Source organism: Pipistrellus hanaki (assembly GCF_964339955.1).
Source record: "Pipistrellus hanaki genome assembly, chromosome: 19".
Taxonomy (NCBI): Eukaryota; Metazoa; Chordata; class Mammalia; order Chiroptera; family Vespertilionidae; genus Pipistrellus; species Pipistrellus hanaki.
The window spans coordinates 1,033,243-1,059,606 of record NC_140521.1 but is presented as its reverse complement, the minus strand read 5'-3'; the positions used below and the strand labels follow the sequence as shown (position 1 = coordinate 1,059,606).

At 70.1% G+C, this 26,364-nt stretch overlaps 1 protein-coding gene across 1 annotated transcript in view; it reads right to left on the bottom strand.

Moving 5' to 3' along the window:
• NCOR2 (nuclear receptor corepressor 2) overlaps positions 1 to 26,364 on the bottom strand; it is a 99,438-nt gene that overhangs the window by 50,221 nt on the left and 22,853 nt on the right. Inside the window, 10 exon segments of the mRNA XM_084868456.1 lie at positions 36 to 134; positions 1,708 to 1,762; positions 4,030 to 4,208; positions 4,961 to 5,060; positions 5,678 to 5,850; positions 6,342 to 6,408; positions 9,775 to 9,827; positions 13,944 to 14,000; positions 21,284 to 21,397; positions 22,275 to 22,454. Coding sequence (XP_084724582.1) covers positions 36 to 134; positions 1,708 to 1,762; positions 4,030 to 4,208; positions 4,961 to 5,060; positions 5,678 to 5,850; positions 6,342 to 6,408; positions 9,775 to 9,827; positions 13,944 to 14,000; positions 21,284 to 21,397; positions 22,275 to 22,454 — 1,077 coding nt within the window.

Sequence of the window (26,364 nt, the reverse complement as noted above, 5' to 3'; positions counted from 1 at the left end):
CCCCGCCGCCGCCGGGCATGCCGGGAAGGGCTCACCTGGCTCTTGCCGCGCCGGCGGTAGCTGCGCCGCACCAGGCTCTTGTAGTTCTCGTTCTTCTTGGTCAGGTAGTAGTAGAGCACGCACTCGGCCACGGTCTGCGGGCGGACAGGGAGGGGGCGCTGAGCGGGCCGCCGGAGTCCGGGCCCGGGTTCGAATCCCGCGCGCCCACGCCCTGGCTGCGCGCCCGCGGCCGGGCCGCCTGCCCTGTGCCTCAGTCTGCTCGCCTGTAAAATGGGGGCGCTGACAGCACACACGTCGCCGCGGCCGGGACCCAGTCGGCGGGTGAGCGCCCTGGACAGCGTCCGCCGGGGCCAGGGGCGGGCAGATGCGGGCTCCGGGGTCTGCCTGGGGTCTCCCTCCTCTCACCCCAGCCTCCTCTCCCCTAAGACCTGGGGCCTAAGCTTCGCACGTCCGGGCGGACGCCGGCTCCCGAGGCTCTCTCCTCTCCAGGACGCCGGCTCCGAGGCCCTCTCCTCTCCTCTCCGAGGCCCTCTCCATGGCTCAGTGTCACCCGACACCCCGAGGCTGCAGGTTCTACCCCGGGAATCAACCCAAGAACGCATCCCTACGTGGACACCAAGCCCATGCTTCTCTCTCACCAAACCAATCGATAAAAATTAAGAAAAACAGAAAAACGGGGGAGGGGGAGCTGGTGTATCTCGGCGGTTGAGCGTGGACGATAAACCAGGAGGTCAGGGTTCGACTCCCGGTCAGGGCACAGGCCCAGGTTGGGGGGTCCATTACCAGTGGGGGGCGTGCAGGAGGCAGCCGGTCCATGATCCTCTCTCCTCATGGATGTTTCTATCTCTCCCTCTCCCTTCCTCTCTGAAACCAATAAAAATATATTTTAAAAAATAAAAATAAAAAGGCAGCCAAAACTGGTTTAGCTCCATGGATAGAGCGTCGGCCTGCGGACTGAAAGGTCCCGGTTTGATTCCGGTCAAGAGCATGGACCTTGGTTGCGGGCACATCCCCAGTGGGGGGTGTGCAGGAGGCGGCTGATTGATGTTTCTCTCTCATCGATGTTTCTAACTCTCTCCCTCTCCCTTCCTCTCTGTAAAAAAACAATAAAATATATTTTTTTAAAAAAACACACACTCGACGCCCAGTGGGTGTGGCCCCGTGGTGGAGCGTCCGCCCCGGAACCAGAGGGGGCTCAGTGCGGCTCCGGGTGAGGGCGCCACTAGGTCGGGGGACCCGGGGGGAGCCGGGCACAGAGGGACGCGGCTGCCTGGGCCTGAAGGGGGGTCGAGAGCCGGCGCCAGGGGACGGTGTGTCCGAGGGATGGGGACCCACGGGCCACGGCCTGGCATGGCATCAGGCGTCAGCAAGCACAGGTGCGTGAGTGTCAGAGGGCGGAGGAGGGTCACTCCGTCCTGCCCCAGCCATAAAGCCTCGGCCAGGACACGGGGCGCTCAGACCCGGGGGAGCGGGAGGGGGAGCCAGGACGCCGTGGGTCATGCACGCACACGAGGCACCAGCTCCCGCTCTCCCAGCCCCGGCTCCGCCCTCGGCCGGGAGGTGTGGGCGGGCCGTGGCCGGCTCCCAGGAGGGAGGAAGGAGGGAGAGACTGACTGACAGAGGGGCCGCAGAGCCCCGCGGACACGGAGGGCCGCCCCGGGGAGAGATGCCAGCGGGGGGCGGGCGGCCGGCCGGTGGCTGACTCACCTTCCTCTCCAGGAACGAGGCGATCAGGCCGAAGTTCTTGGGGTGCTGCATGAACCTGCGGGGAGGGGGTGCTGAGTGCGGCCGCCGAGCTCCCGGGAGCTGCCCTCTCCTCGGGCCAGCGATCCCCGCGAGGGTGTGGGAGGCGGCGGGAGGCTGGCCAGGGCGTCGCTGGAGTGAGTCACCGGGTTCGCGCCTTTGAAAACGCGTTTGTTTGTCCTGCTGGAGGCGCTTCCAGGAAAAAGGAGGACAGAGCACGGGGCCCTGGGGGGGGGGGGGGTCCCCGCCCGCGCCCCCCTTTTAAACCTGCTTCTGTCTCTCTCTGCGGCGAGGCCCGGCCGGGGGCTGGGCGGAGAGCCCTCGGGGAGGCGGCGGCCCAGGAGGCGGCGTGAGGAGGGCTCCCAGCCAGAGGGGCGGCGGGAGCTGGCGCCCCACCAACTGGCTTCCTGGGAAGCCGGGAGTTACTGGGAACGCGCGGCCGGCCGGCACGGCGGGGCCAGGGGGCGGGCGGCGGGGCGGGCGGCCAGCGGGGGCGGAGATGTGGGTCAGGGCCGCCCAGGCCCCGGGAGGCCGGGCGGAGCCGCTGGCCGGGGCCCAGGCCTGGCCGGCTGTCCCCACGCGGTGCCCGGCCCCGCGGCCGCCGCCCGGGGGAGGGGAGAGGCTGCCGGAGGAGAGGCAGGGGCCCGGGTCCCAGGAGGGCGCCTGGGCCGGAGCCGGGCCCTCCAGATGGCCGGGCGGGAGGCCAGCGGCCCCTCCCGCTCCCCGACCAGACACCGGAAAATCCGGAACGGCCCGGAGTCCCCGCCCGGGATCCCGCCTCGGGCGGCCCCCGCGCCCGCCCCTTCCAGACGGACCGGCTCCGGCCCCGCCCGCCCGCCCCAGGACACTCCTCCCCTCTCCCCGAACCCGGGCTGCGGGCTCCCTCCGGCGGAGGCGGCCCTGGAGGCCAGGAAGGGAGTGTGGGCAGGTCCTCAGCCCCCTGTCCTCCGCCCCCACCCACACGGGTGTCCTCGGTCAGTGGTGACCGGGAGCCGACCGGACCGGGAGCCTCCTGGCAGGTGGAGACCGAGGCGCTGCTGCTCTCCCAGCTCACAGACGGGAAAACCGAGGCTCAGGGATGGGGCGGCTGAGCCTGTGCCACCCACATGGGACTCTCAAAGGCTCTGAGCGCACCAGACCCATCCCACCGAAAACCAGATGCAACCGGACCGCTGTCCGATCGGGACCTCCGCCCGGGACCGCCGCCCGGGACCGCCGTGGGCCGCCAAACAGGCCCCGCGGCCCGGCCCGGCCCGCTGGAGCGTGAGCCGTGGACCCAGAAGCACCTGCTTTTGGTGAAGACGGCGTAACCACAGAAACACCAGCCACACCGGGGTGTACACGCCCCGTGCCAGGCCACGCTGCCTCGTGGCCTCCCGGACGGCTCTGGCCGCTCCACAGCTGGAGCGTGTCACACGCGCCCACGGAGGACGGGGGACTGGGCCCCGGGGTGGGGCGCGCCCGTGACTGCGAGGACCCGGGGTTTCCGTCTCGGACCTGACACCCTGAGCGCGCCGCGGGAACTGCGCCCCACAGCGCTGCTTCCTGTGCAGACCGCGGGGCACGGGGACCCCTGGTGTCCGCACCGGCCGGCCTGTCCCGACCCCCGGCCCCTGGCCCCGACCCCCGGCCCTGGGAAGGGCAGAGACTGCCCCAGCCCGGCCCCGCCGTAAAGGAACTCTCCGGCCCTCAGGAGCCGGGGGAGCCGGGAGAGCAGCTCAGAAGGGAGCCAGGTCCGGCCCTGCCCAGCCGGCGTGGCTCCAGGGTTGAGCCTCGGCCTGTGAACCCGGAGGCCATGGTTCAATTCCTGATCGGGGCACACGCCCCCGGTCCCCAGTAGGGGCGTGCGGGAGGCAGCCGATCCACGATTCTCTCCCACCACCGAGGGCTCTCTCCCCTCTTCTCCCCCTTCCCTCTCCCTTAAGTCAAGGAACCGGCCCCGCCGACACGTGACCTTGACCTCTGGCCTCCGGCTCGCAGAGGATGAACTCCTGCTGCTCTAAGCCCGTGGTCGGCAAACTCATTTGTCCACAGAGCCAAACACCCACAGGACGGCTGACATTTCTTTGGAGAGCCACGTTTTTTAAACGTCAACTTCTCCTAACGCCACGGCTTCCACATACACTCGCCCGGGACGCCCCCTGCTCTGAGCCGTCTCCCAGCTGAGATCAGGCCGGTGCAGCCCAGGCCTGGCGGGAGTCACCCATCATGCACTGGGCGGCCACTGTCCCAGGTGCTCCCCCGGCCCCGGCCCCCCGTGCCCCTCCCCGTCCCCCCCGCGCTCACTTCTCGCGGAAGGTCTCCTTCTCCTGCTCGCTCCACATGTTCATGACCTGCCGGTCCTTGTACACCTTCATGGGGTCGTCCATGAGCCCGTTCATGTTGATGAACTTGATGCGCTGCTGGTCGGCGTCGTACAGCATGGGCGGGATCACCGCCAGCTGCCGCATCTGCTTCTCCAGGTTCTGCGGGGCGGAGGGGGGCGGGCCTGCTCAGCAGCCACCCTAACCCTAACCCTAACCCTCCGGGCTGGGGGAGGGGCCCGCTCAGCGCCGCCCGGGACCTCTGGCCGCCCCGGGACCCCTCCAAGCCAGGCGCCACGTCCCCGGCACTCGGGCGACCCCTGGCCCTCGGGCCGCACGGGAGAGCAGCCGTGGCTCTGTCCGGCGTGGAGCCACGGACAGACTGCGCAGCGTGACTGAGAAACAGGCTTTGACTGTATTTCACTTCAAGCTGACGCTAATCTATTATTATTTTAAGAAATATGTTTCTACTGATTGCAGAGAGGAAGGGAGAGGGAGCAAGAGACAGAAACATCCACGAGGAGAGAGAATCATGGGCCGGCTGCCTCCTGCACGCCCCCCACTGGGGATGGAGCCCACAACCCGGGCCTGTGCCCCTGTGCCCTGACCGGGGATCGAACCGGGACCTCCACGGAGCCACGCCGGCCGGACCACACGGCCCACCGGACACAGGGCCCGGGGGAAGGTGACCCCGCCTCCGCGAGGCTCCCCGGCCCGCCACAGTGCTGGGAGCACGGGGCAGGGGCTGGCCCGGGACAGGCCGGCACCAGCCCCACCCCAGGCGCCCCAGCCAGGGTCACACGAGCCGAACGGGGGTCCCGGGTGCCCCAGCCGCGCAGGCAGGGCTGTGGGGCCGGCAGCAGGCGCCCACGGGTGCACGGAGGGCGGTGGGGCGGCGTCAGGCCGGGACTCACCTCCTGCTCTGAGAGGCCGTCGATGATCTCGGACACCTCGTGCTCGCTCCGGGCGGCCGCCATGGCCAGCCCGCCGCCGCCGCCGCGCTGGCCCACCCTGCTGGGAGCCGAGGGACTCGCTCAGGACCGCGGCAGACCGAGCCCGCAGCCGCCCCGAGGCCGCACCCGCAGGCTCGGCCCACCGCCCGGGGGTCCGGGCCGAGCAGGGCCCCCGCCTGACCCGGGGACGCCTGAACCCCAACGTCGGAGGGTGCACGGCCCCCTTTCGCTCTGGGATGCGCTGAGAGGCCAGCCGCGCAGATCCACGTGCACGTCCCAGATCAGCCAACCCCCCCCGACTTGTGCCTCAGTTTCCTCCCCTGTAGCACAGGGCCCGCGTGGCACCAGCTCCCACCCGGGAGGAGGCACGGTAGACACTGTGAGCGTCCCGCGGACAGTGAGGTCTGTCGTCACCGCTCCTCCGCCCAGCCCCTCACCCTGTCACTGAAGGGGAGAGGGCAGCAGGGGCCGGAGCACCTACTGTGCGCCGGGCGCCGAGCACCTACTGTGCGCTCTCACTCAGTCCTCACACCGGGCCACAGCGGACCAGCCGCATGCTCCCGGCTTCTGCACCAGGCGGTCCTCTCCCCGGACCCACCAGGGACCTCAAACCCAGCCGCCCTCGGGGGCCGCGCAGGCCGCAGGGCGGACGGGCCGGGGGCGCGGGCACCCGCTCACCTCTGCATGCGCTCCTGCAGCTCCCGCTGCTTGCGGATCTCGGGGAACTGCTTCTCGTAGTACTCGCGCACCTTGCTCTCCTTGGCCCGCCGCCGCGGGTTGTTCTCGATGCGCTCCACCTTCTTCTCCCAGGCCTCCATGAGCTGGTCATAGCGCTGGCAGAACTTCTGCTCCTGGCACCGTCGGGGGGGGCGGGGGGCACACTGAGGGCGCCTGCACCCCACAGCCTCCCACTGCCGCCTCCTACTGCCACCCTGCACCCCGCAGCCTCCCACTGCCGCCCACTCTGCACGGACACGGTCACACCGATGCACAGGCACGCACGTGCGCACACATACAAATACACACAAACACACATACACACAAAGACACACATGCATACACATGCACTCAGTCACACACACTCAAGCACGGCCTCACGCTGATGCGTGCACTCACAGCTGCGCACACACATACACACACATGCACGGCCTCACAGCCACACATGCACACGTGCACCATCATGCAGACACACACGCGCGCACACACACACACACAGGGAAACACGGCCACACAGACATAGGCACGCAGGCCCGGTCACGTGAGACCTGGGCAGACCCAGCCCCTGAAGGAAAGCCCGGGACGGGGGAGGGCCCAGGCCGGGATGGGGGCCCGGGGGGCTTACCCATTGCTTCCGGGCGTGGTTCCTCCTCTTGAAGTACAAGATCAGCTTTTTCCGCATCGCCTGGTTTCTGGGAGGCGGGGGACAGCGATGGGCGGTCAGGCGCCGGCTCAGGCCCCCAGCGCCCTCGCTGGCCCCGCGGCAGCCGCGCCAAACTCGGTGAGACCGGACACCCTGCCCCTCGGACAGGGCTCTGCGGACCCCACACCTGCAGACCTCCTCCCTTCCTCTCCGAAATCAACAAAAACATTCTCTTAAAAAAGCTAAACTCGGAGCTTCCCTGGGGACCGAAGCCCGGGGCCCCTTCGACAGGCCAGGAGCGGCCGGCCGTTCACTCCCGGCGCCCTGCCGCCCTGCAGCCTCCGCGGCCGCCCCTCGGCCGAGCTTCCCGCCCCGCCCTCCTGCAGCAGCACCCGGCCCGGCCGGCCTGGGGCCCCGCGCTCACACGTCCAATGTTTTACTCTGAACCGAGAGCGTTCTGGTGTCGGAGACGCAGACGGCTCACGGCACACGCGTGTTCTCTACCGAAACGCCTCCCGGCAGCACCAAGACCGGCCTCTCCGAGGGCCCCGGGGAGAGCGGCCTTCCGCCAAAGGCCCACCGGGGAGGGTCAGGGGCCTCGGGGGGGCGTGAACCGGGACGGAGACGCACACCAGGAACCGGAGGCGTCTGGGGAGCCTCCGGCCGGACCCCGGCGGCTCTGGGACAGGACAGCGGGCAATCCAGGGGGCTGCCCGGAGGAGGAGAGGTCTGCGCTGGGGTTTGGGGGCAGCGGAGGCTCCAGGCAGGAGAGGGCCGTGGGAAGAGGCTGTCGGATCGGGTGACGGATGGCCTGAAGCCCTTTCCCCAGCGAAACAGATGCTCCGAGGAGACCGGCTCACTGACAGGCGGGGGGGGCTCACCGAGGGCACCGGGCGGGGGGAGGGGGCTCACCGAGGGCACCGGGCGGGGGGGGCTCACCGAGGGCACCGGGCGGGGAGGGGGGGCTCACCGAGGGCACCGGGCGGGGGGGCTCACCGAGGGCACTGGGCGGGGGGGGGGCTCACCGAGGGCACCGGGCGGGGGGGGGGGGGGCTCACCGAGGGCACTGGGCGGGGGGAGGGGGCTCACCGAGGGCACCGGGCGGGGGGGGGGGCTCACCGAGGGCACTGGGCGGGGGGAGGGGGCTCACCGAGGGCACCGGGCGGGGGGAGGGGGCTCACCGAGGGCACCGGGCGGGGGGGGGCTCACCGAGGGCACCGGGCGGGGGGGAGGGGGCTCACCGAGGGCACCGGGCGGGGAGGGGGCAGAGCCCCAGAGAGGGAACGAGGGGGCAGGGGGCGCGGGGGCGCCGATGGAGCTGGCCTGGGGGCCAGGCTGTGCAGCCCTGGGAAGTGTCTGACCCTCTCTGAACCTCCAGACATGACCACGGAGACCTGTGCCGGGCAGAGCACCCACCTCCTCCGCTCCGGGTGGCCCCCAGCCCCGCCCCCGGCCCCCACCCCCACCCCAGGGCCGGAGGGGTCTGGCAGGTGCCCGCCCTGGGCCCAGGCAGCCGCCACGCAGGCACACGCGCCCCAGGCGGCGGGTGGCGGAGGGGAGCAGCGGGGAGGCCCGGTGACCTGCGGCCATCGCCAGCGCGGCAGGAAGTCAGGCGTGAAATTACCTTCGGCTCCCGGCCCCGCGCGCAGACGGCGGCAAATTAAAGTGACAGCGAAGTCCCCGGGGAGGATCGCCTCCCACCTGGCGGCACTTACAGCGGCGGCGGGGGGGGGGGGGGGGGGGGGGGGGCGGCGGGGGGGCGGGGGGGGGCGAGGGAAGGGGGCCGAGGGCGGGCGGAGGAGCCGGTGATGCCCTGCGGCCCCCTGCGGCCCCCCCCCCCCCCCCCGCCGCCGGGACCCGTCCTATCCAGCCGTCACCCCCTGGCGGGCACGTCTCCTCCGCCCGCCCCCGCCGTCTCCCGGCCCAGAGCCGCCAGCACCCGCAGGTGGGCCCAGGTCGTGGGGTCGTGTCTGGAGGATCAGAGAGGCTCCGTCACTTCCCCGGGGCTGCACAGCCGGCTCTTTTGTGGGGAGAAGGACGAAGGGGCCGTGGCCCCGGGCTCCTGCCAAGACAGAAGGACAGCCCTGGCCGGCCGGCCGCCCGGCGGTCAGAGCATCCGCCTGAGGCCCGAACGGTTGCGGGTTCAATTCCGGTCGAGGGCATGGACCTCGGTTCCTGCCTTGATTCCCAGCCCTGGTCCGGGCGTGTGCGGAGGGAGGCAGCCAACGGATGTGTCTCTCTCACACGGATGGCTGTCTGTCTATTTTAGGGGTGTCGAACTCAATCAGAGAAGGAGCCAAAATCTAAAATCCAGCCTAAATCGCGGCCGAATGGTTTACTGAACAGTCATAAACTGACAATGTCATAAACTGACAGCGGAGTGCAGTGATGACAGCGCGGTGCGGGCCACATTGCAAGGCCTGGCGGGCTGGATTTGGCCCGCGGGCCTTGTGTTTGACACATGTGGTCTATCTGTCTGTCTCTCTCTCTGTCTCCTCCCCTCCTTGCATTATCTTTAAACATCAGTGGAAAAAGACCCTGACTCGGGTAAGGATTTTTAAAAAGAAAAAGGACAGAAATCCCGGAACGCCTCCAGGACAGCGACTCCTTGAACCCGCAGCAGCCCTGGGAGACGGGCGCCGTCACCCCCATTCACAGACGGCAAACCGAGGCACTCGGGGGAGCGAGTGGCGCACAGGGGCCGGATGTTCGTGGACCAGAACCTGCACCCTCAGCTGCCATCTCAGGACCAGGCCTCGCCGTCCATCCCCACCGCTGCCCAGACCTCCCACCCTGGCGTCCACGGGACCCGTCCCTGACCCCCCAGCCCCGCCCCACGGCTCCCACAGGGCCCGCCCCCCGAGGTCCCCCAGCCCCGGTGCTTCCCGCCTTGCGGGCGCAGCACCAGCCTCTGGACACAGAACCCACCCGGCCTCCCTCCCTCCGTGCAGATCCCGAGGGGCCATCACTGGGCACCTGCCACGCCTGGGGGGCCGAGACGGGTGCTCCCACTGGCCATGCCGACCCAGCCCGACAGCAGGACACTCCGATCCGCTCGACCAGGACCGACCGGGACCGGAGCCCAGACCACGAGCCCTGCTCGCCCCGCGGCCGCCCCTCCTGCTGAGCCCGCTCCCCTGCGCCCGCAGGGCCCTCCTGCTCACACCCCACCCCCACCTCGTCTCTCCGGGGCTCTGTCCCCTGCGCACAGCCTCCTCCCCGCCCTCCGGCCCTCCCGCCCAGGATCGATGTCCCTCCCCTCCCCCCACCCCAGGTCCTGCCTGGCCCAGGATTCTGCCCCAAACTGCCCCCTTCTGTCCCCTTTCCTGGGCCCCCTCCTGCCCCCCCTCCTGCCCCGGAGCCCACAGCCCGCCCCGCCCCGCGCCCCGGCCCCGCGCCCCGCACGGCCACTCACATCTTGATGTTCTCATGGTACTGCCGGGTGTCGGACGGCTGGTTGTACAGCGGCTGCGGAGGAAGGAGAGGAGCTGGTCAGGGCCCCGCCATGCCCGGCGCCCGCGGCCCTGGCACCTGGAGCCGGCGTCGGCCGGTGAGAACCGGCCGCCGGGAACTGGGAACACGCGGACCCAGCCCGCGGCGCCGGCAGGAACAGACTGTGGCCCTCAGGGCACAGGGTGGCACCGTGACTTCCTGCCCCGGCACTGCGGCTGCTCTGCGGGCCCCGGGCTGTGCCGGCCGAGCACCGGGGACCCGCCGTGACCGCCAACCGAGAACACGGCTGCACCGCTCCGGGCCCGAACCACGGAGAGCGCACGCCAGCCCCCGGGACGGGAGACAAGCCCGCCGCGCCCGGCACAGCCGAGGGCACGGGGACGGGGAGGCTGGCACCCGGCTCACACGCGTGTATGCGGCACCAGGCCTCGGAGAGCCGTGAAGGAACCCATGTTAAAGCCTGCACATGGGCCTGGCTGGAGTGGCTCAGGGGATGAGCATCGACCTAGGAACCAGGAGGTCAGGGTTCGATTCCCGGTCAGGGCACAGGCCCAGGTGGCGGGCTCCATCCCCAGTGCGGGGCGTGCAGGAGGCAGCCGGTCCATGACTCTCTCATCACGGATGTCTCTCTCTCTCTCTCTCTCTCTCTCTCTCTCTCTCTCTCGCGCGCGCGCGCGCGCTCTCTCTCTCTCTGCCTGTACCCCGTGTCCCTCTGGGTGTCTCTGGGTCCCCTCCCCCCGTCTCTCTCTCACGGCCCAACAGGCAGCAGGCACCTCGCGGGCAGCCAGGAGTGACTGCGACAGAGGAGCTGGGTACAGAGAGTGAGGATCCAGCAGGACGAGACCCAGCGCCTCGGGCAGGCCCGGGGTGAGGAGGAGGGCGCCCTGGGCTCCGCCCTGGATGTCTCCTGGACACAGAGCGGACACGCCTCCTGACACCTCAGACCCCCCCCCATGACAGGGCTGACGGGGCCGCCCATAGCAGCACCGCACGGGGCCCCTGCAGGAGGCTGCACCCGGCAGGACCCGGCCGCCGAGGGGCCAGTCCCAGGAGCAGCCCGGGGGCCAGCCTCCCTCCTCTCCCTCCCTCCCGGTTCCCCTCAGCTGGGGCCACACTGCCCTGGGGGTCTCCCTCCCCGACCCCAGAGCCAGGCGGGGCCGGGCCTGGGCGTCCCTCTGCGCCTCCATTTCCCCGGCTAACAGGGGGGCACGGCCCGGTACGCGGCGGCGGGAGAGGGGAGGGAGGCGGGTCTGACGGCAGCAGCGGGAGGCGCGCCGCGATGACAGGAGGAGGGGCCGGGCTCGGGGACGAGGGGGGCTCCAGCCGGCGGGCGGCGGCCCAGGTGGCCGCTGTGAGAAACGAGGTGTCCGCCGGCCTCACCCTGCGGTGACACCAGGCGCTTAAAATAGCTCCTCCGACAGGAAGGAAGCCGTGACTCAAACAGCGCCCGCCGCCCGCCGGCAGCCTCCGCCGCCGCCCGCCCAGGACAGGCCTCCACCCCGGCCCGCAGCCTCCATCCCGCCCGCTCCGGACAGGCCTCCATCCCGCCCGCTCCGGACAGGCCTCCATCCCGCCCGCTCCGGACAGGCCTCCACCCCCCCGGCCCGCAGCCTCCATCCCGCCCGCTCCGGACAGGCCTCCATCCCCCCGGCCCGCAGCCTCCACCGCCCGCCCGGGACAGGCCTCCATCCCCCCGGCCCGCAGCCTCCACCGCCCGCTCCGGACAGGCCTCCATCCCGCCCGCTCCGGACAGGCCTCCATCCCCCCGGCCCGCAGCCTCCACCGCCCGCTCCGGACAGGCCTCCATCCCGCCCGCTCCGGACAGGCCTCCATCCCCCCGGCCCGCAGCCTCCACCGCCCGCTCCGGACAGGCCTCCATCCCGCCCGCCCGGGACAGGCCTCCATCCCCCCGGCCCGCAGCCTCCACCGCCCGCTCCGGACAGGCCTCCACCCCGGCCCGCAGCCTCCATCCCGCCCGCCCGGGACAGGCCTCCATCCCCCCGGCCCGCAGCCTCCATCCCGCCCGCTCCGGACAGGCCTCCATCCCCCCGGCCCGCAGCCTCCATCCCGCCCGCTCCGGACAGGCCTCCATCCCCCCGGCCCGCAGCCTCCACCGCCCGCCCGGGACAGGCCTCCATCCCCCCGGCCCGCAGCCTCCATCCCGCCCGCTCCGGACAGGCCTCCATCCCGCCCGCCCGGGACAGGCCTCCATCCCCCCGGCCCGCAGCCTCCATCCCCCGGCCCGCAGCCTCCATCCCGCCCGCTCCGGACAGGCCTCCATCCCGCCCGCTCCGGACAGGCCTCCATCCCCCCGGCCCGCAGCCTCCATCCCGCCCGCTCCGGACAGGCCTCCATCCCCCCGGCCCGCAGCCTCCATCCCGCCCGCTCCGGACAGGCCTCCATCCCCCGGCCCGCAGCCTCCATCCCGCCCGCTCCGGACAGGCCTCCATCCCGCCCGCTCCGGACAGGCCTCCATCCCCCCGGCCCGCAGCCTCCACCGCCCGCTCCTCCGCCGCCCGCTCTGGGACAGGCCTCCATCCCGGCCTCGGGGGGTGCAGGGGGCGCCGGGGGGGTCCCTGCCACGTGCTCAGTCCTCCGGGGCGGGCACCGCTCGCCGGCGTCACATCGCTGTCCCGGAGGCTGCAGCCCGGAGGCACTGCCGACCACTGACCCGTGACCCCTGACCCTCCTGGCCCCGCCTCCCCCGGAGGACACGGCTGGGCCTGGCGGTGACTGGCAGAGGCGGGCCTGTCACTGCTCCTTGGCCACGCCTCCGCGGGCTCAGCACGCTTCCTGCTGTGTGACCCTGGGCACGGCGCTGCCCTCTCTGTGCCTCGTGTAGAAAAGGGACAGGGCCGCCCTGACCAGTGTAGCTCAGTGGGTAGAGCATCAACCTCCGGACTGAAAGGTCCCAGGTTCGATTCCAGTCAATGGCATGTACCTTGGTTGCGGGCACATCCTCGGTGGGGGTGTGCAGGAGGCAGCTGATCGATGTTTCTCTCTCATCGATGTTTCTAGCTCTCTATCCCTCTCTTTTCCTCTCTGTAAAAAAAATCAATAAAATATGTTTAAAAACAAGTGTGACTCTCAAAAGAAGTGTCAGTCGTTGTGCTGTTGGTGTCTGGCTCTGTGGACCGATGAGTTTGCTGACTGCCGTGTGTGTGGGGAGGGGGGGCCTCAGGAACGGCCGGCTGCTGGCTGTAAATGGGGGGATTGTGCGGTGGGAACCCCGTCCTCAGAGCCCCGCACGGGAACTGAATACCAGCTGCTCGCGACGTCCCGGACGGAACAGGCCGGCCGGGCCCCGGGGGCACGGCCCTGCCCCACCGCCACCCCCAGCGTCTGCCGAGGGGGCGGGGAGCCGGGAAGGGCTGGTGTTCTCGGCGGCCGAGGACCGACCCCAGGCTGGGGGCAGCTGTCACCCCAGAACCGACGTTGGGGGCAAACCCCCAAGGGCCGCTCCATCCCCCCCCCATCCCCGTGCCCTCCTGGCCAAGCTGAGCCAGCGGCCCAGGGCTGGCTAAGGAGCTGCCACCTCACACCTTCACCCCTCACCGAGACCGCGGCCCCACCGCGGCTGAGCGCTGACCAGTGAACCAGGAGGTCAGAGTTCGGTTCCCCGGGTTGCGGCTCCATCCCAGGGGGGGCGTGCAGGGGGCAGCTGATCCAAGATTCTCTCTCTCTCTCCCTCCCTCCCTTCCTCTCTGATGTCAATAAAAACATACACGTTTTCTAAAACAGCCCCTCCCCGCTCTCCCCAGCGGCGCAAGTGCGACTGGTCCGCCCATCTTCCCGGCGAGGGCGTGAGGCAGGGCAGGGAGGGCCGCTCGGGGCACCCAGCGCCCCGGTGGCGGGTCCCGGGCCCGAACTCAGACCCCGCAGCCCCGCGTGCGGACGCCCACACCACGCTGGACCGCGAGGGCCGGGCCCTGTGGGTCCGCCTTCCTGCGGCCGGAGCGCCCGGCTCTGCCCGCCCCACGCGCCCGCCTGGCCACCGGCCCGGCCTTATCAGGAGTGCTTCCTGCCGCAGCGCTTGGCAATGGGAACTCCCCCCCACGCCACCTGCCGCCCCTCCTCGGGCTGTGCCTCCCCCTCCCCCCCCCCCCCCCCCCCCCCCCGTCCCGGGCTCACCAGCTCCACCTGCGGCCCCAGGCCCTCCAGGATCCGGTGTGCAGCCTCCGCCTTCTTCTGCAGAGTGAGGAGAGAGGGATGAGACACCGCACACACACCGCACACGCACAGCACACGCACACACACGCAGAACGGATTATAAATAGTGGCCTCCAGGAGCGGCAGCCAGCTGCCCAGCCTGGCGTGCCCGTCGGCAGCCTGGGGGGTGGGCGAGCCGGCCCCCCTGCACCCCCCTCCCGGCTGGAACCGAGCTCACGGGGGCCTGGACGCCCCCGCGCCCCGGGGGAGCTCGCCGAGTCTCGCTTCTAACAGACGCAGCCTGTTCTCCGCGGCGCCCCCTCCCGGGCCCCGGCCCAGTGCCCCCGGCCCCGGGGTGTGGGCACAGCCCCTCCCAGCGGGCCACGCGGGCCCCCGAGGTGCCGGCTGCACCCCGGAGGCCGGCCCGCACCCCGGGGGCCGCCTCGCACCCCGGAGGCCGCCCCCACCCCGGAGGCCGGCTCGCACCCTGGGGGCCGCCCCTCACCCCGGAGGCCGGCCCGCACCCCCCATTCCTGGAGGCCGCCCCCACCCCAGAGGCCGGCCCGCGCCCCGGAGGCCGCCCCCACCCCGGAGGCCGGCTCGCACCCCGGAGGCCGGCCCGCACCCCGGAGGCCGGCTCGCACCCCGGAGGCCGGCCCGCACCCCGGAGGCCGGCTCGCACCCCGGGGACCGCCCCGCACCCCGGAGGCCGGCCCGCACCCCGGAGGCCGGCTCGCACCCCGGAGGCCGGCCCGCACCCCGGAGGCCGGCTCGCACCCTGGGGACCGCCCCGCACCCCGGAGGCCGGCTTGCACCCCGGAGGCCGGCCCGCACCCCGGAGGCCGGCTCGCACCCCGGAGGCCGCCCCCACCCCGGAGGCCGCCCCCACCCCGGAGGCCGGCCCGCACCCCGGAGGCCGGCTCGCACCCCGGAGGCCGGCCCCTCACCCCGGGGGCCGGCCCGCACCCCGGAGGCCGGCTCGCACCCCGGAGGCCGGCTCGCACCCCGGAGGCCGGCTCGCACCCCGGAGGCCGGCTCGCACCCCGGAGGCCGCCCCCACCCCGGAGGCCGCCCCCACCCCGGAGGCCGGGGGGCTCGCACCCGGAGGCCGGCTCGCACCCGGAGGCCGGCCCTCACCCCGGAGGCCGGCTCGCACCCGGAGGCCCGCCCGCACCCGGAGGCGGGCAGGCTGGCGGCGGGGAGGGCGGGGGCGGGAGACGGAGCCGCCGGGAGAACCTCTCTAGGATTCTTGTGTTTCACCCCACGTGACGGTTTCTGAGCGGCCGGCCGGGGCCTCCCCCTCCCCCGGCCGCCCAGGACTTATTAGGAAAACAGGAACATGTGGGGCAGGGGCTGGTGGCCTGGATTCAGCAGCTGGGCAGCCGGGTGGTGAGGGCGGGCACTGTGCCTCCGCCAGCCTCCCGCCCCGGCCCCGCCTGGGACCACCAGGGGCCGCTCCGGGGAGGCGGGAGGGGGGACACAGCGGCTGTGGAGCAGCTTCAGCAGGGCCTCGGCCAGATCTGGGCCGTGACGGAAAGCGGGGCGCCCACAGCGGGCACGTGGGGACCTGAGCCCCCATCTCGTCCCAGGAGCCAGGAATGGGGGGGGGGGTCTCCTGACTCGGCCAAACTCGGGGGACCATTGGGTTTGGGGCGTGGGCTGGAGGACGGGCCATGGCCAGACGGTCCCGCAGGGAGCCCCCAATCCAGACCCACTGAAACGGGGTGCCTGGAGGCCACAGGAGAGGGGCCCAGGCCACGGGTCCCACTGGGAGGGGGTATGAGGGCCAGCGTACCCCACCACCCCCTTCCCCTCCCCCATGACCACCACCCCCTCCCAGGGAGTGAGCCTGAGGGAGGCTCCAGCCGGCACCTAGCACGCTCCGCCCCGAGCCCGGCCCGGCCCCCAGGAGGAGCCGTGCTCTCAGCTCCCCTCGTGCAGAGCAGACACCTCAGACCAGAGGCTCGGAGCGTGACGGGGGGGGGGGGGGGGGGGGCATGCTGCTATGACGACGCCCGCGTCTCAGTCACGCACAAGGCGGCAGGGCCACGTGCGGGCCCATTTCACAGACAGATGAGGAAACCGAGGCCCCGGAAGACATCCTCCTGGCCACGGTCCACTGGAAACATCCGTCCACCTTTCCCAGTGGTGTCCTCTTCGGACGGACCTCGCTCAAGCCCCGCCTCCTCCAGGAAGTCCGCCGTGACTGCCCTGATTGCTACAGGCTGCAGTCCTCCTGGGGCTGGGGCTGTGCCTGGGGGAGCGGCGAGACCTCAACCTCCTGGAGGGACAGGAACGAACCCGCCTCCGGACCCACAGGACCCAGCCCTGTGCCCACCCCACAGAGCAGACACCACCGTGCGCCACACAGGCCACGCGCGCGCGCACACACACTGCACACACGTACCACGTGGACACGCGTGTGTGCATGAAGTACAAACACACACGTGCTCTCCTCGTGTCGATCTGCAAGCACACACACGCTGCGCCACCCCGTGCGTTAGCAACGCCGCACAGCTGACAGGCAGGCGCTCAGGTGCACACGTGTGTAAACGCACACACAAGCTCTGGCTCCACCACGGGCATCACCAGCATGCACCCGCTCGTCCCCGGGTCCCCGCGAACACGCGTGCGCACGCCCGTGCACAGGGATGTAAGGGCACAGATAACCCCGTCCTCTCCACGGGAAGCATCCGTCTCCCGTTCCCAGGGGCGCCCACTTCGGACGGACCTCGCTCAAGCCCTGCCTCCTCCAGGAAGTCCGCCGTGATTGCCCTGATTCCTACGTTCGTACGGCGCCAGCACCAGGCACACTGTCCCTCACTCATCCCCCTTGTGCCAAGCGTGTGTGTGTGTGAGTGTGCGTGTGTGTGTGTGTGAGAGTGTGTGTGAGCATGTGTGTGTGTGTGTGTGTGTGATCCAAACTCAGAGCTGAGATCCTCCCGGCCCTGCCTCCCGCCCCCCACACTTCCCTGTGCCCTGAGCCTTCCCCGCGCTGTGACTCCCACCCGAACGCCCACTCCCCGGCTTCCAGCCAGCCTCGCCCCCCCCTGCCCGCAGCTCCCGCTCCGCCGGCCGCCTGTGCACCTGCCGCCCGCCCGCCGCCCGCCCGCCGCCCGCCGGGGCAGGGCAGCGGCTCAGGGGCTCCCGCCGCGCTGGCACCGTCCGTGCCCCGAATGGACAATGAGCCGCGGGCCCATCTGCGGAGGCGGCGCCGGCCGGCCTGGAGGGGAGGCCGCGCCACAGTCAGAGCGGCGTTCAGAGGCGGCCTGCCCGCCAGCCGCTCCCGGAGCCGCGGGGACGGGATTAAATCCAGCCCCCCGGGTCCCCGGCGGAGGAGGGGCCTCGGCCACCCCGCCTCCAGCCCCCCGGCAGAGGGACGCCCCCACAGCCTGCACTGAACAGCCCCCCAAACCAGAGGACTGTTTCGGGGGGGTCTCCCTTCCCCTCCTCCCCCTCCCCTCCCCTCTGCCATCCCTCCAGGTGTGCAGCAGAGATTTAGTGAGCGCCTACCCCAGTGGGCAGCAAACTGCGGCTCTTGAGCCACACGCGGCTCTTTGGCCCCTTGAGTTTTTAGCAAAGGCCAGCTTTGGAGTGCGCTGATTCAGTCATTAACACTGTACCTGCCCTGACCGGTGTGGCTCAGTGGATAGAGCGTCAGCCTGTGGACTCAAGGGTCCCAGGTTCGATTCCGGTCAAGGGCATGTGCCTTGGTTGCGGGCACATCCCCAGAGGATGGTGTGCAGGAGGCAGCTGGTCGATGTTTGTAACCCTCTAACCATCCCTCTCCATTCCTCTCTGTAAAAAATCAATAAAATATTTTTAAAAACAATGTACCTGCCTACACAGTTTAAGTTTAAAAAATTGGGCTCTCAGAAGAAATTTCAGTCGCTGTCCTGTTGACATCTGGCTCTGTGGACGAAGGAGTTTGCCGACCCCTGAGCAACCCCATCCCAGGCCCTGTCCCAGGTGCTGGGGCCCGGCGGGAGGGAAACACAGACCCTCGCCCTCACGGAGCTCCCGTCCCCGACACACAGCACAAGCACAAGCCGCGAACCGTGTCCAGGGGAACGGGGAGGGGGGTGTTAAGGCCAGAAAATTAGGGCCAGAAAGAGGAGAAACGGGGTTGGTGGGTTTGCAGGTTGGGCAGACGGTCCCCAGAGGCTGGACCAGGGGCCCGGGAGCCACGAGCGGAGGAGAGCGAGCCCGGGGGGGGGGGGGGGGAGGCCGTGGCAGAGGCAGGAGCGCGCCCGCCCGGCCCGGGAAGAGCGCGGGGGCGGGAGAGGGGGTAGACTGGGCAGGGAGAGGGCGAGCGAGCGGGAGGACAGAAAAGGGGAGAGAGGGCGAGGAAGGAGAAGCCACGCTCCTCGGCCAGCGGCGTGCCGCGGGCGGGGGAGCCGCGGGGACCAGTCTGTCTCCCCCCAGAGAGGACGGGCCTGTGGCAGGAGAGCCCCGGAGCAGGATCCCCTCACGTGGCTGCTGAAGGAACGAACGAGTGAATGAACGAACGAGCGAATGGATGAATGAACGGATGGATAAAGGAACGAAGGAATGAATGAACGGATGGATAAATAAACAGATAAATGAGTGAACAAACGATGGGTGAATGGGTGGATGAATGAATGAATGGATGAGTGAACGGATGAATGAATGAAAGAATGGATAAGGGAATGAAGGAATGAATGAACGAATGAATGAATGAATGGGAGAATGAATGATTGGGACATGTGCAACGCACCCAGCCCACTGGAACAAGAGTAACTACACATCTGGCACGCGGTGCCAGGCACGGTTCTAGGCCCGTGGTCGGCAAACTCATCCGTCCACAGAGCCAAACACCGACACACAACGATTGGAATTTCTTCGGAGAGCCACGTTTTAAACTTAAACTTCTTCTAACGCCACGTCTGCAGCGTGGACTCGCCCAGGCCGTGGTGTTCTGTGGGAGAGCCACACTCCAGGGGCCAGAGAGCCACGTGTGGCTCGAGAGCCGCCGTTTGCCGACCACGGCCCTTGGTAACGAACATCAACTCCACCCCCTGCGAGGCCGGTGCCCCAGGCGCCCTCCTTCCGCAGGTGCAGACCGTGGTCCAGGCTGAGCTCAGTGGCCTGAGGGCGCGGTGCCCGGGAGCCCAGCCACCCGGCCACAGCACCCGCGGCCTGAGCTCTCCCTCGGTCACGATTGTCACGTGCTCCCCGGGGTGCGGGCCGGGGTGCGGGGTGGGTGGCGGCCACACAGGCCCAGCCCACCGCTCCCAGGCCCCAGCGCGCTCGCTCGGTCACACCCCGCAGCTACTGCTGCGTCAGGGGCAGAGGGTAGCACCCGCGCTGCTCCAGCCGTCTCCTGCCGGAGTTACAGCCACAGGCGTCCGTCACGGGTTCCCAGGCCACAGACGCCCGCCTGGCCTCCGAGCATCCATCCAGCAGAGACAGCAGGACCGAAAGGGGAGGCAGGGCAGGCAGGAGAGGGGCCCCTCGGTCATGCTCCCCCGGGGAACGTCGGATGGAGGAGAAGTGCCGTCTGGGCCCCGTGCCCTTCCCCGTCCGTCACACAGGGAGGGCGCTCCGCACCCACAGGCCCCGAGCACATCAGAGGTGAATCACGGCGCTGGGCTCTCGGCCGGGTTGACTGGGGTGACGGGGAGCTCACCACCTCACCAGACACCAGGCTCTCCCTGGGGACCGGCCCCTGGAGACATCCTGCTGGGGGGGGGGTCCCCCGAACTTCTTCCGAGCCTGAGCCCCCTACACAGACCCGGCAGCTGTAGCCGGAGACCCCTCGGACCCCCACAGCCTGCGATGGGTCCGGGTCCCTCCTTGGCCAGGGCTGCGGGGAGGACCAATGAATGGTGCCGATTTTTTTTTTTTTTCCAATGGATGGCATCACACCTATGCTGACATCTATGCGATCTGATACGTAGGCTATTTTGCTGTATGGACAACAAGCTTCAAAACCTCGTACGGCAGCCGAAACCGGTTTGGCTAAGTGGTAGAGCGTCGGTCTGCGGACTGAAAGGTCCCAGGTTCGATTCCAGTCAGGGGAATGTACGTTGGCTGCGGGCACATCCCCGGTAGGGGAGTGTGTGCAAGAGGCAGCTGGTCCATGATTCTCTCTCATCGACATTTCTAGCTCTCTATCCCTCTCCCTTCCTCTCTGTAAAAAATCAATAAAATATATTTTTTTTAAAAACCTCGTACGCCAAATTTCCCAAAGGTGCGAACATCACGGACTGAGAACGGGCGCGCTCCGTGCCAGACCAGACCAGAGCGTGTGCGGGAGGTGCCGCCCACGGCTGTAGTTCGGAGAGAGGCTGCCGAGGGGGCCGTACGCCCCAGGAACACCATGTTCTCCGACGGCCCCAGGCGACCCTGCTGGCGGGCCGCGGCCCACGGGGTGAGAACCGCTGCCGCAGAGCCTGAGGCCGTCGGCAAACGCCGGTGTTTACACCGCGATGCCTCGCAGCAGCAGCATCACAGTTAGGAAGCAGCAGCGAAAACAGCGTTACGGCCGGGGTCACCGCGGCACGGGCAGCGCATTAAAGGGCGGCGGCGTCAGGAGGGCTGAGGGCCACGGCTCCCGGAGGGTCATAAACGCCCGGCCCGCCGCCTGTACGGGCGGCTGCTCCGTGCGTGCCCGCTGGCGTGGAGAACAAGTGTGATGGCCCAAACCGGTGTGGCTCAGTGGATAGAGCGTCGGCCTGCGGACTGAAAGGTCCCGGGTTCGATTCCGGTCAAGGGCATGGACCTTGGTTGCGGGCATATCCCCAGTAGGGGGTGTGTAAGAGGCAGCTGATCGATGACTCTCTCTCATTGATGTTTCTAGCTCTCTCTCCCTCTCCCTTCCTCTCTGTAAAAAGTCAATAAAGTGTATTTTTTAAAAAGGAGAGAATAAGCATCATGGCGTTAGGACTGCCTCCTGTGTCCCAGGAGTCCCGTCTGCTCGGTGCCTACGTGAGGGCCACCCCCCCCCCCCCCAGCTGGGCCCGACACTCTCCTGCAAGGACCCGACACCCACACTTCACGCCGCGCCCCCCGGGCCGGCCCAGCCCCGCGGGCACCGCGTCTGAGCACCTGAGCAGGACCCGCTGCAGCCACCCCCGACGGGTCTCTGCCAGGCCCCCTTCCAGGCCTCCGAGTGTGTGTGTGTGTGTGTGTGTGTGTGTGTGTGTGCACCTGCTCGCGCAAGGGGGGCGGCGGGGGAGCCCCCACAGCTGGGAACCCCGAGGCCCGGGGAGGCGCAGGGGAGCGTGTGGGGGCCCCTCGGGGCCGGGCAGGCGGCGCGGGCGCGGGAGCAGGGGCGGCGGGCGCGGGCGGGCGCCTACCCGGTTCTCGTCGTAGATGATCTGCACGAGGCTGCGGTGCTTGGACTCGATGGGCGGCGGCGACACGGGCTTCGCGGGCTCGGGCGGCTTGGCGGCCTCCTCCTCCAGCTGTTGCTGCGGGAAGGAGCGCGGCCGTGAGCCCGGCGGGCGGGCGGAAGGAGGGGCGGGCGGAGGGCGGCCCGCGGGGCCCGGCTGCTGGTGGCCGCGCACAGGAAGTCAGGCTGCTAACCATTTCCTCTGAGTCACCGCGGGGACTTTGAGGCCTGGAGGGGCCCCTGACGATGCTCTGGGACGGACAGACGGTCGGGAGAGTCCCGCCCGGCCAGCTCCAGCCTCGGGCTCTGCAGCCGGCCGCCCGGCTCCCACCCGCCCCCGCCCTGAGGACTCCGCAGCGAGCTGAGCATCGGCAAGCAGCTTCCCTCCTGCTGTGCCTCGGTTTTCTCATCTGTAAAATGGGGCTATTGCTGCACCTCCCGGACAGGGCTGCTGGGAGGAGGGGCTGAGCCGGGGTGCCAGCGGCCACCGCCCACTCTCCTTCCCACGGGAACCGGCGTCCCCGGGAGGCAGCGCAGACGCGGGAGCCGGACCGCGGAGGCCGGCTTTCCTCCCGCCACACCCTCGCCTGCAGCCTTCTCTGCGCCTCCCTCTCCTTTCGGGAGAGCGGGGTGACCCCACGTCCCCCCGAGGCGCCGCCATGCCCTCGGCACCGGCACGCAGCTCCCCATCGTCGCCACCTGCCCCCTGTCTTCACCCGGGACCCCCCTCCCACGCCAGCGAGCCCGCCGCCCCGCACCCCGTGAGCGCTCACCGCGGCGCCTTCGAGTTAACCTGCGTGAGGAGCCCCGACGCCCCCGGCTCCGCACGGAACCGCCCCCGCGTCCAACGAGCGTCACGGACACAGCGCGAGCCGGCGCGGACCGGCCCAGCCCCACACACCGCCACGGGGAGAGGCCACAGCCCCGCCCGCCGCCCGCCGCCCGCCCGCCCCCACCTGCTTCTTCTTCAGCTTGGAGATCTGCTGCTCCACCATGGTGATCTCGCGGTCCACGCGGTCCATGCTCTGGATCAGCTCCTCCTTGGACAGCCGCGGCGGCACCAGCTCCAGCTCGGGCTCGGCGTGCGGGGGGCTGGGCGGGGACACGGGCTCCAGCTTGCCAGCCAGGCTGCGCTCCTGCGGGTCAGCGGGCGGGGTCAGCGGGCGGGGTCAGGGCCGGGGTCAGCGGGGACCCCAGGCCGTGCCTGCGGCTCTGCCGGGCGAGGGGGTCTCGGCGGCGGCCGCTCCGCTCGGACGCGGGTGAGGAGAGCAGCCGCTGGCCCTCAGTGAGCGCACGGACGCGGCTCCGTGCCAATAAAACTGTACTCAGCCCTGGCCGGTGTGGCTCAGTGGATAGAGCGTCCACTGCGGACGGAAGGGTCCCGGGTTCGATGCGGGTCCAGGGCATGGACCTTGGTTGTGGGCACATCCCCAGTGGGGGGCGTGCAGGAGGCAGCTGGTCGATATTTCTTTCTCATCGATATTTCTCTCGATCCTCTTGCTGTGTGACCCCGCGCGCCTGGGTCACAGGTGAGACCCCAGCCCCGGCCGGGGAGCGTGTGGGAGGCAGCAGATCAGCGTCTCTCTCACATCGACGTTTCTCTCCGATTCTCTCCCCCCACTGCCACTCTTCCCTAAAAAAGCAAGCGGAAAAGGCACGCTCGGGTGAGGACGGACAGAAAATCCCACCGCCCTCTTTAACTCACCGGCGTGCGCCGCCGAGCGCTATCTTCTGTGCAAACACGCTGCTTCCCAGAGCCAGACAATCGAGGGCCCCTGCGCGGGGTCACCCTGACTCCGTTCCCCACCGTTAGGGCCTTGGGTTCACATCCCCTCCCCCTCCGGCCCTCAGGCGGGTCACGCCCCGCCCGCCTCAGTTTCCTCATCTGTGCAATGGGGCCACTCCTGCCGACCGGCCGGGAGGAGCCTGGCAGGCACTCAGGCGTGCAGAGCGCTCGGCTCGGAGCCAGGCACGCTGTCCGAGCTGCGGCTCCCGGCTCCCGGCCTGGCAGTGAGGGGGGACCAGCCCCCGCCCAGCCCCCGCCCAGCCCCCGCCCAGCCCCCCGCCCAGCCCCTGCCCAGCGCCCGCACAGCCTCCCCTCCCCCCCCCACAGCACCCGCCCAGCCCCCCCCGCCCAGCGCCCGCACAGCCCCCCTCCAGCACCCACCCAGCCCCCCGCCCAGCGCCCACACAGCCCCCCCTCGCACAGCACCCGCCCAGCGCCTGCCCAGCCCCCACTCAGTCCCCCCCTTCCCCGCCCAGCGCCCGCCAGCACCATCCTCAAGGCCCAGCGGCAGCTGCAGGCAGGGGAGGCCCGGGGGAGCTCGGGGCTGCGTCTCCCCGCCCGCGGCAGCTGCTCAGAAGACAGAGGACACATTATTCCCGGCACAACTGCTGCCACCGCGGTGCCAACCGCCTCCCCACTGCCCCAGGGACACGGGCCTGTGGGCACCTGACTCCCTCCTGCACCCACCGAGCCAGGAACGGCTGGAGTGTTCCGGCCCCCGGGGCCTTCGCACGACCCGTGCCCTCTGCCCTCTGCCCTCTGCCCTGTGCCGTCTGCGCACCCTCCGTGCCGGCTGAAACCAGACCCACCCCTCCCCCCGGTCCCAGGACCGGGAATCGAACCCCTAACCCTGGGGTGGGCGAACTGGCGCCGTAACCACGGAGCCACCGGCCAGGGCCCCCAGGCTGGCTCGGACTCGCCATTTCCCCTCACAGGGCTCATTTCACGCGAGTATTTCAGCTCAGGCGGTCAGCGGAACCGTCCCCGGGCCAGGCCCCCAGGCACGGCCGGAGGGAGCCGGCCGCGGCCCCCCTTCCAGCCCGAAACCGCGGGGGGACGGCAGACCGCGGGACGCCTTCCCGGTGGAGGCCTGGCCGTGGGCGCGGGCCGGCCAGGAGGGGCCTCCCAAGCCGAGGCGGCGGGGCGGACAGAGCCGGGCTGCGGGCGCTGTTCCCGCGCTGGGAGGGGCCGCGGCGGCGGTGGCGGCGGCTCGAACCCGGGCCGCGCGGAGGCGGGAGGGAGGCAGCTCCGGCCGGAGGGCAGCCGTGAAAGTGGGGGCGTGGACACCCCGGGACCGGGTGGAGGACGGACGCAGAACCGGAGATCGGCAGCCCTGGCTGCGGGCTCGGCGGTGGGGCCTCGGCCGGCACGCTGAGGGCTGAGGGTTTGAGACGCTGGGCAGGGCTAGGTCCCGCCTCACGGCCACTTCCTCCCCGCCCGCCGGGCCACCTACGGGAGGCACCACCGGGGTGTCTGCGTCTCTCTCACGTCCATGTTCCTCTCTCTCCCCTCCTCTCTCTCCCCTCCTCTCTCTCTCTCTCTCTCTCTCATTCTCTCTCTCTCCTCCTCTCTCTCTCTCTCTCTCTCTCTCTCTCTCTCTCTTTCTCTCTCTCCTCTTCTCTCTCTCTCGCTGCCCTCTCCCTTCCACTTTAAAAGGGAAGAAAAAAACACAAGAAATCCCATCCAATTCCTGTCTGAGCGGCAGCTGAAGCCCAGACGGCAACTCGGAAACCATCTGAGCATCGGCTGAGCGCCCCCCGCCCCCCCCCCCCCCCGCTCCCTCCCAACCCGCTCGGCACTGAGCCAGCACAGGCCACCCCCTGCAGACGGAGGAGGCAGGCAGTCAGACACACAGACAAACAGGCCCAGAGACAACGATGAAGGCAGGCAGACAGACGCACACACACACACACACACACACACATGCACGCACACACACATGCATGCGCACACACAGAGAGACGCACACACACGCACACACAGAGAGACACACACACACACGCACACACACGCACACACACATGTCCTAGGCAGCCAGAGGCAGCACAGGCCCACCCCCTGCAGACGGAGGAGACGGGCAGTCAGACACACAGACAGACAAGCCCAGAGACAACGATGAAGGCAGGCAGACAGACAGACACACACAGACACAGACACACGCGCACACACACGCACGCACACACACATCCCAGGCAGCCAGAGGCAGCACAGGCCACCCTCTGCAGACAGAGGAGACGGGCAGTCAGACACAAAGACGGACAGGCCCAGAGTCAGAGATGAAAGCAGGCAGACAGACAGACACACACACAGAGACACACACACACAGACACAGGCACGCACACACACGCCCCAGGCAGCCAGAGGCAGGGACAGACAGACAGACATGGAGGCGGAGAACGACCCACAGAGGGCGGGGGCCCCCGGGAGCTGCCAGGGGGACAGGGGCGATCAGACGGACTGGGAGCCGCCGGGGCACCACCCGCCCCGCGCCCAGCGCCCAGCGCCCAGCGCCCAGCGTCCCGGCCCCAGGGCTCTGGGCCCCGTGTGGGCGGCCGGCGGCGGCACTCGGCGCCCACGGAAGACTCCAGCCGGCGGCGTGGCCCTGTGCCCGCGCCCACCTCCCACCCCCGCGGGTCCCAGTCCCCCTTCAGGGAGCAGCTTCCCTCCCAGGAGGCCATGCGGCCGGGGCACAGGAGGAGGCACAGGAGGAGGAGGAGCCCGCTGGAGGGCGGGGGCGGGACAGCAGCCTGGGAGGAGGGACCAGGGGGAAGCGGCCTGAAGTCCCCCGTCGGGCAGAGAAGAGGATCCAGCAGGCCCCAGTGGACCCCTGCCCGCCGCTGCCCGGCCCCCAGGCCCAGCCACACCCACCAGCGCGCAGCCAGAGGAGCACCGACCTCGCCCGCGTGAGCCGACGCGTGTGTCCCCGTGCGCGTGGAGAGCGTCATGGAACTCACACGCACGGCGGGGGCGCCCTCACGCGGCCCCCACCCCAGGCCGCCCCGGCGCCGGCCGAGCCTGGGGGACAGAGGCACCTGGTCCGAGCAGCCTCCGCTCGCTGCCCGCGGCCCGGCGAGCAGGAACCACACCCCCCGCAGCAGACCAGGGGCTGAGCCCAGGCAGTCCTCCCCAGCACCTCCGTTTTGTTTAAATACGTTTCCATGGATGTCAGAGGGGTAGGAAGAGGGAGAGCAGAGAAACATCCACGTGAGAGAATCGTGGACCGGCTGCCTCCTGCACGCCCCACGCTGGGGAGACCGGGC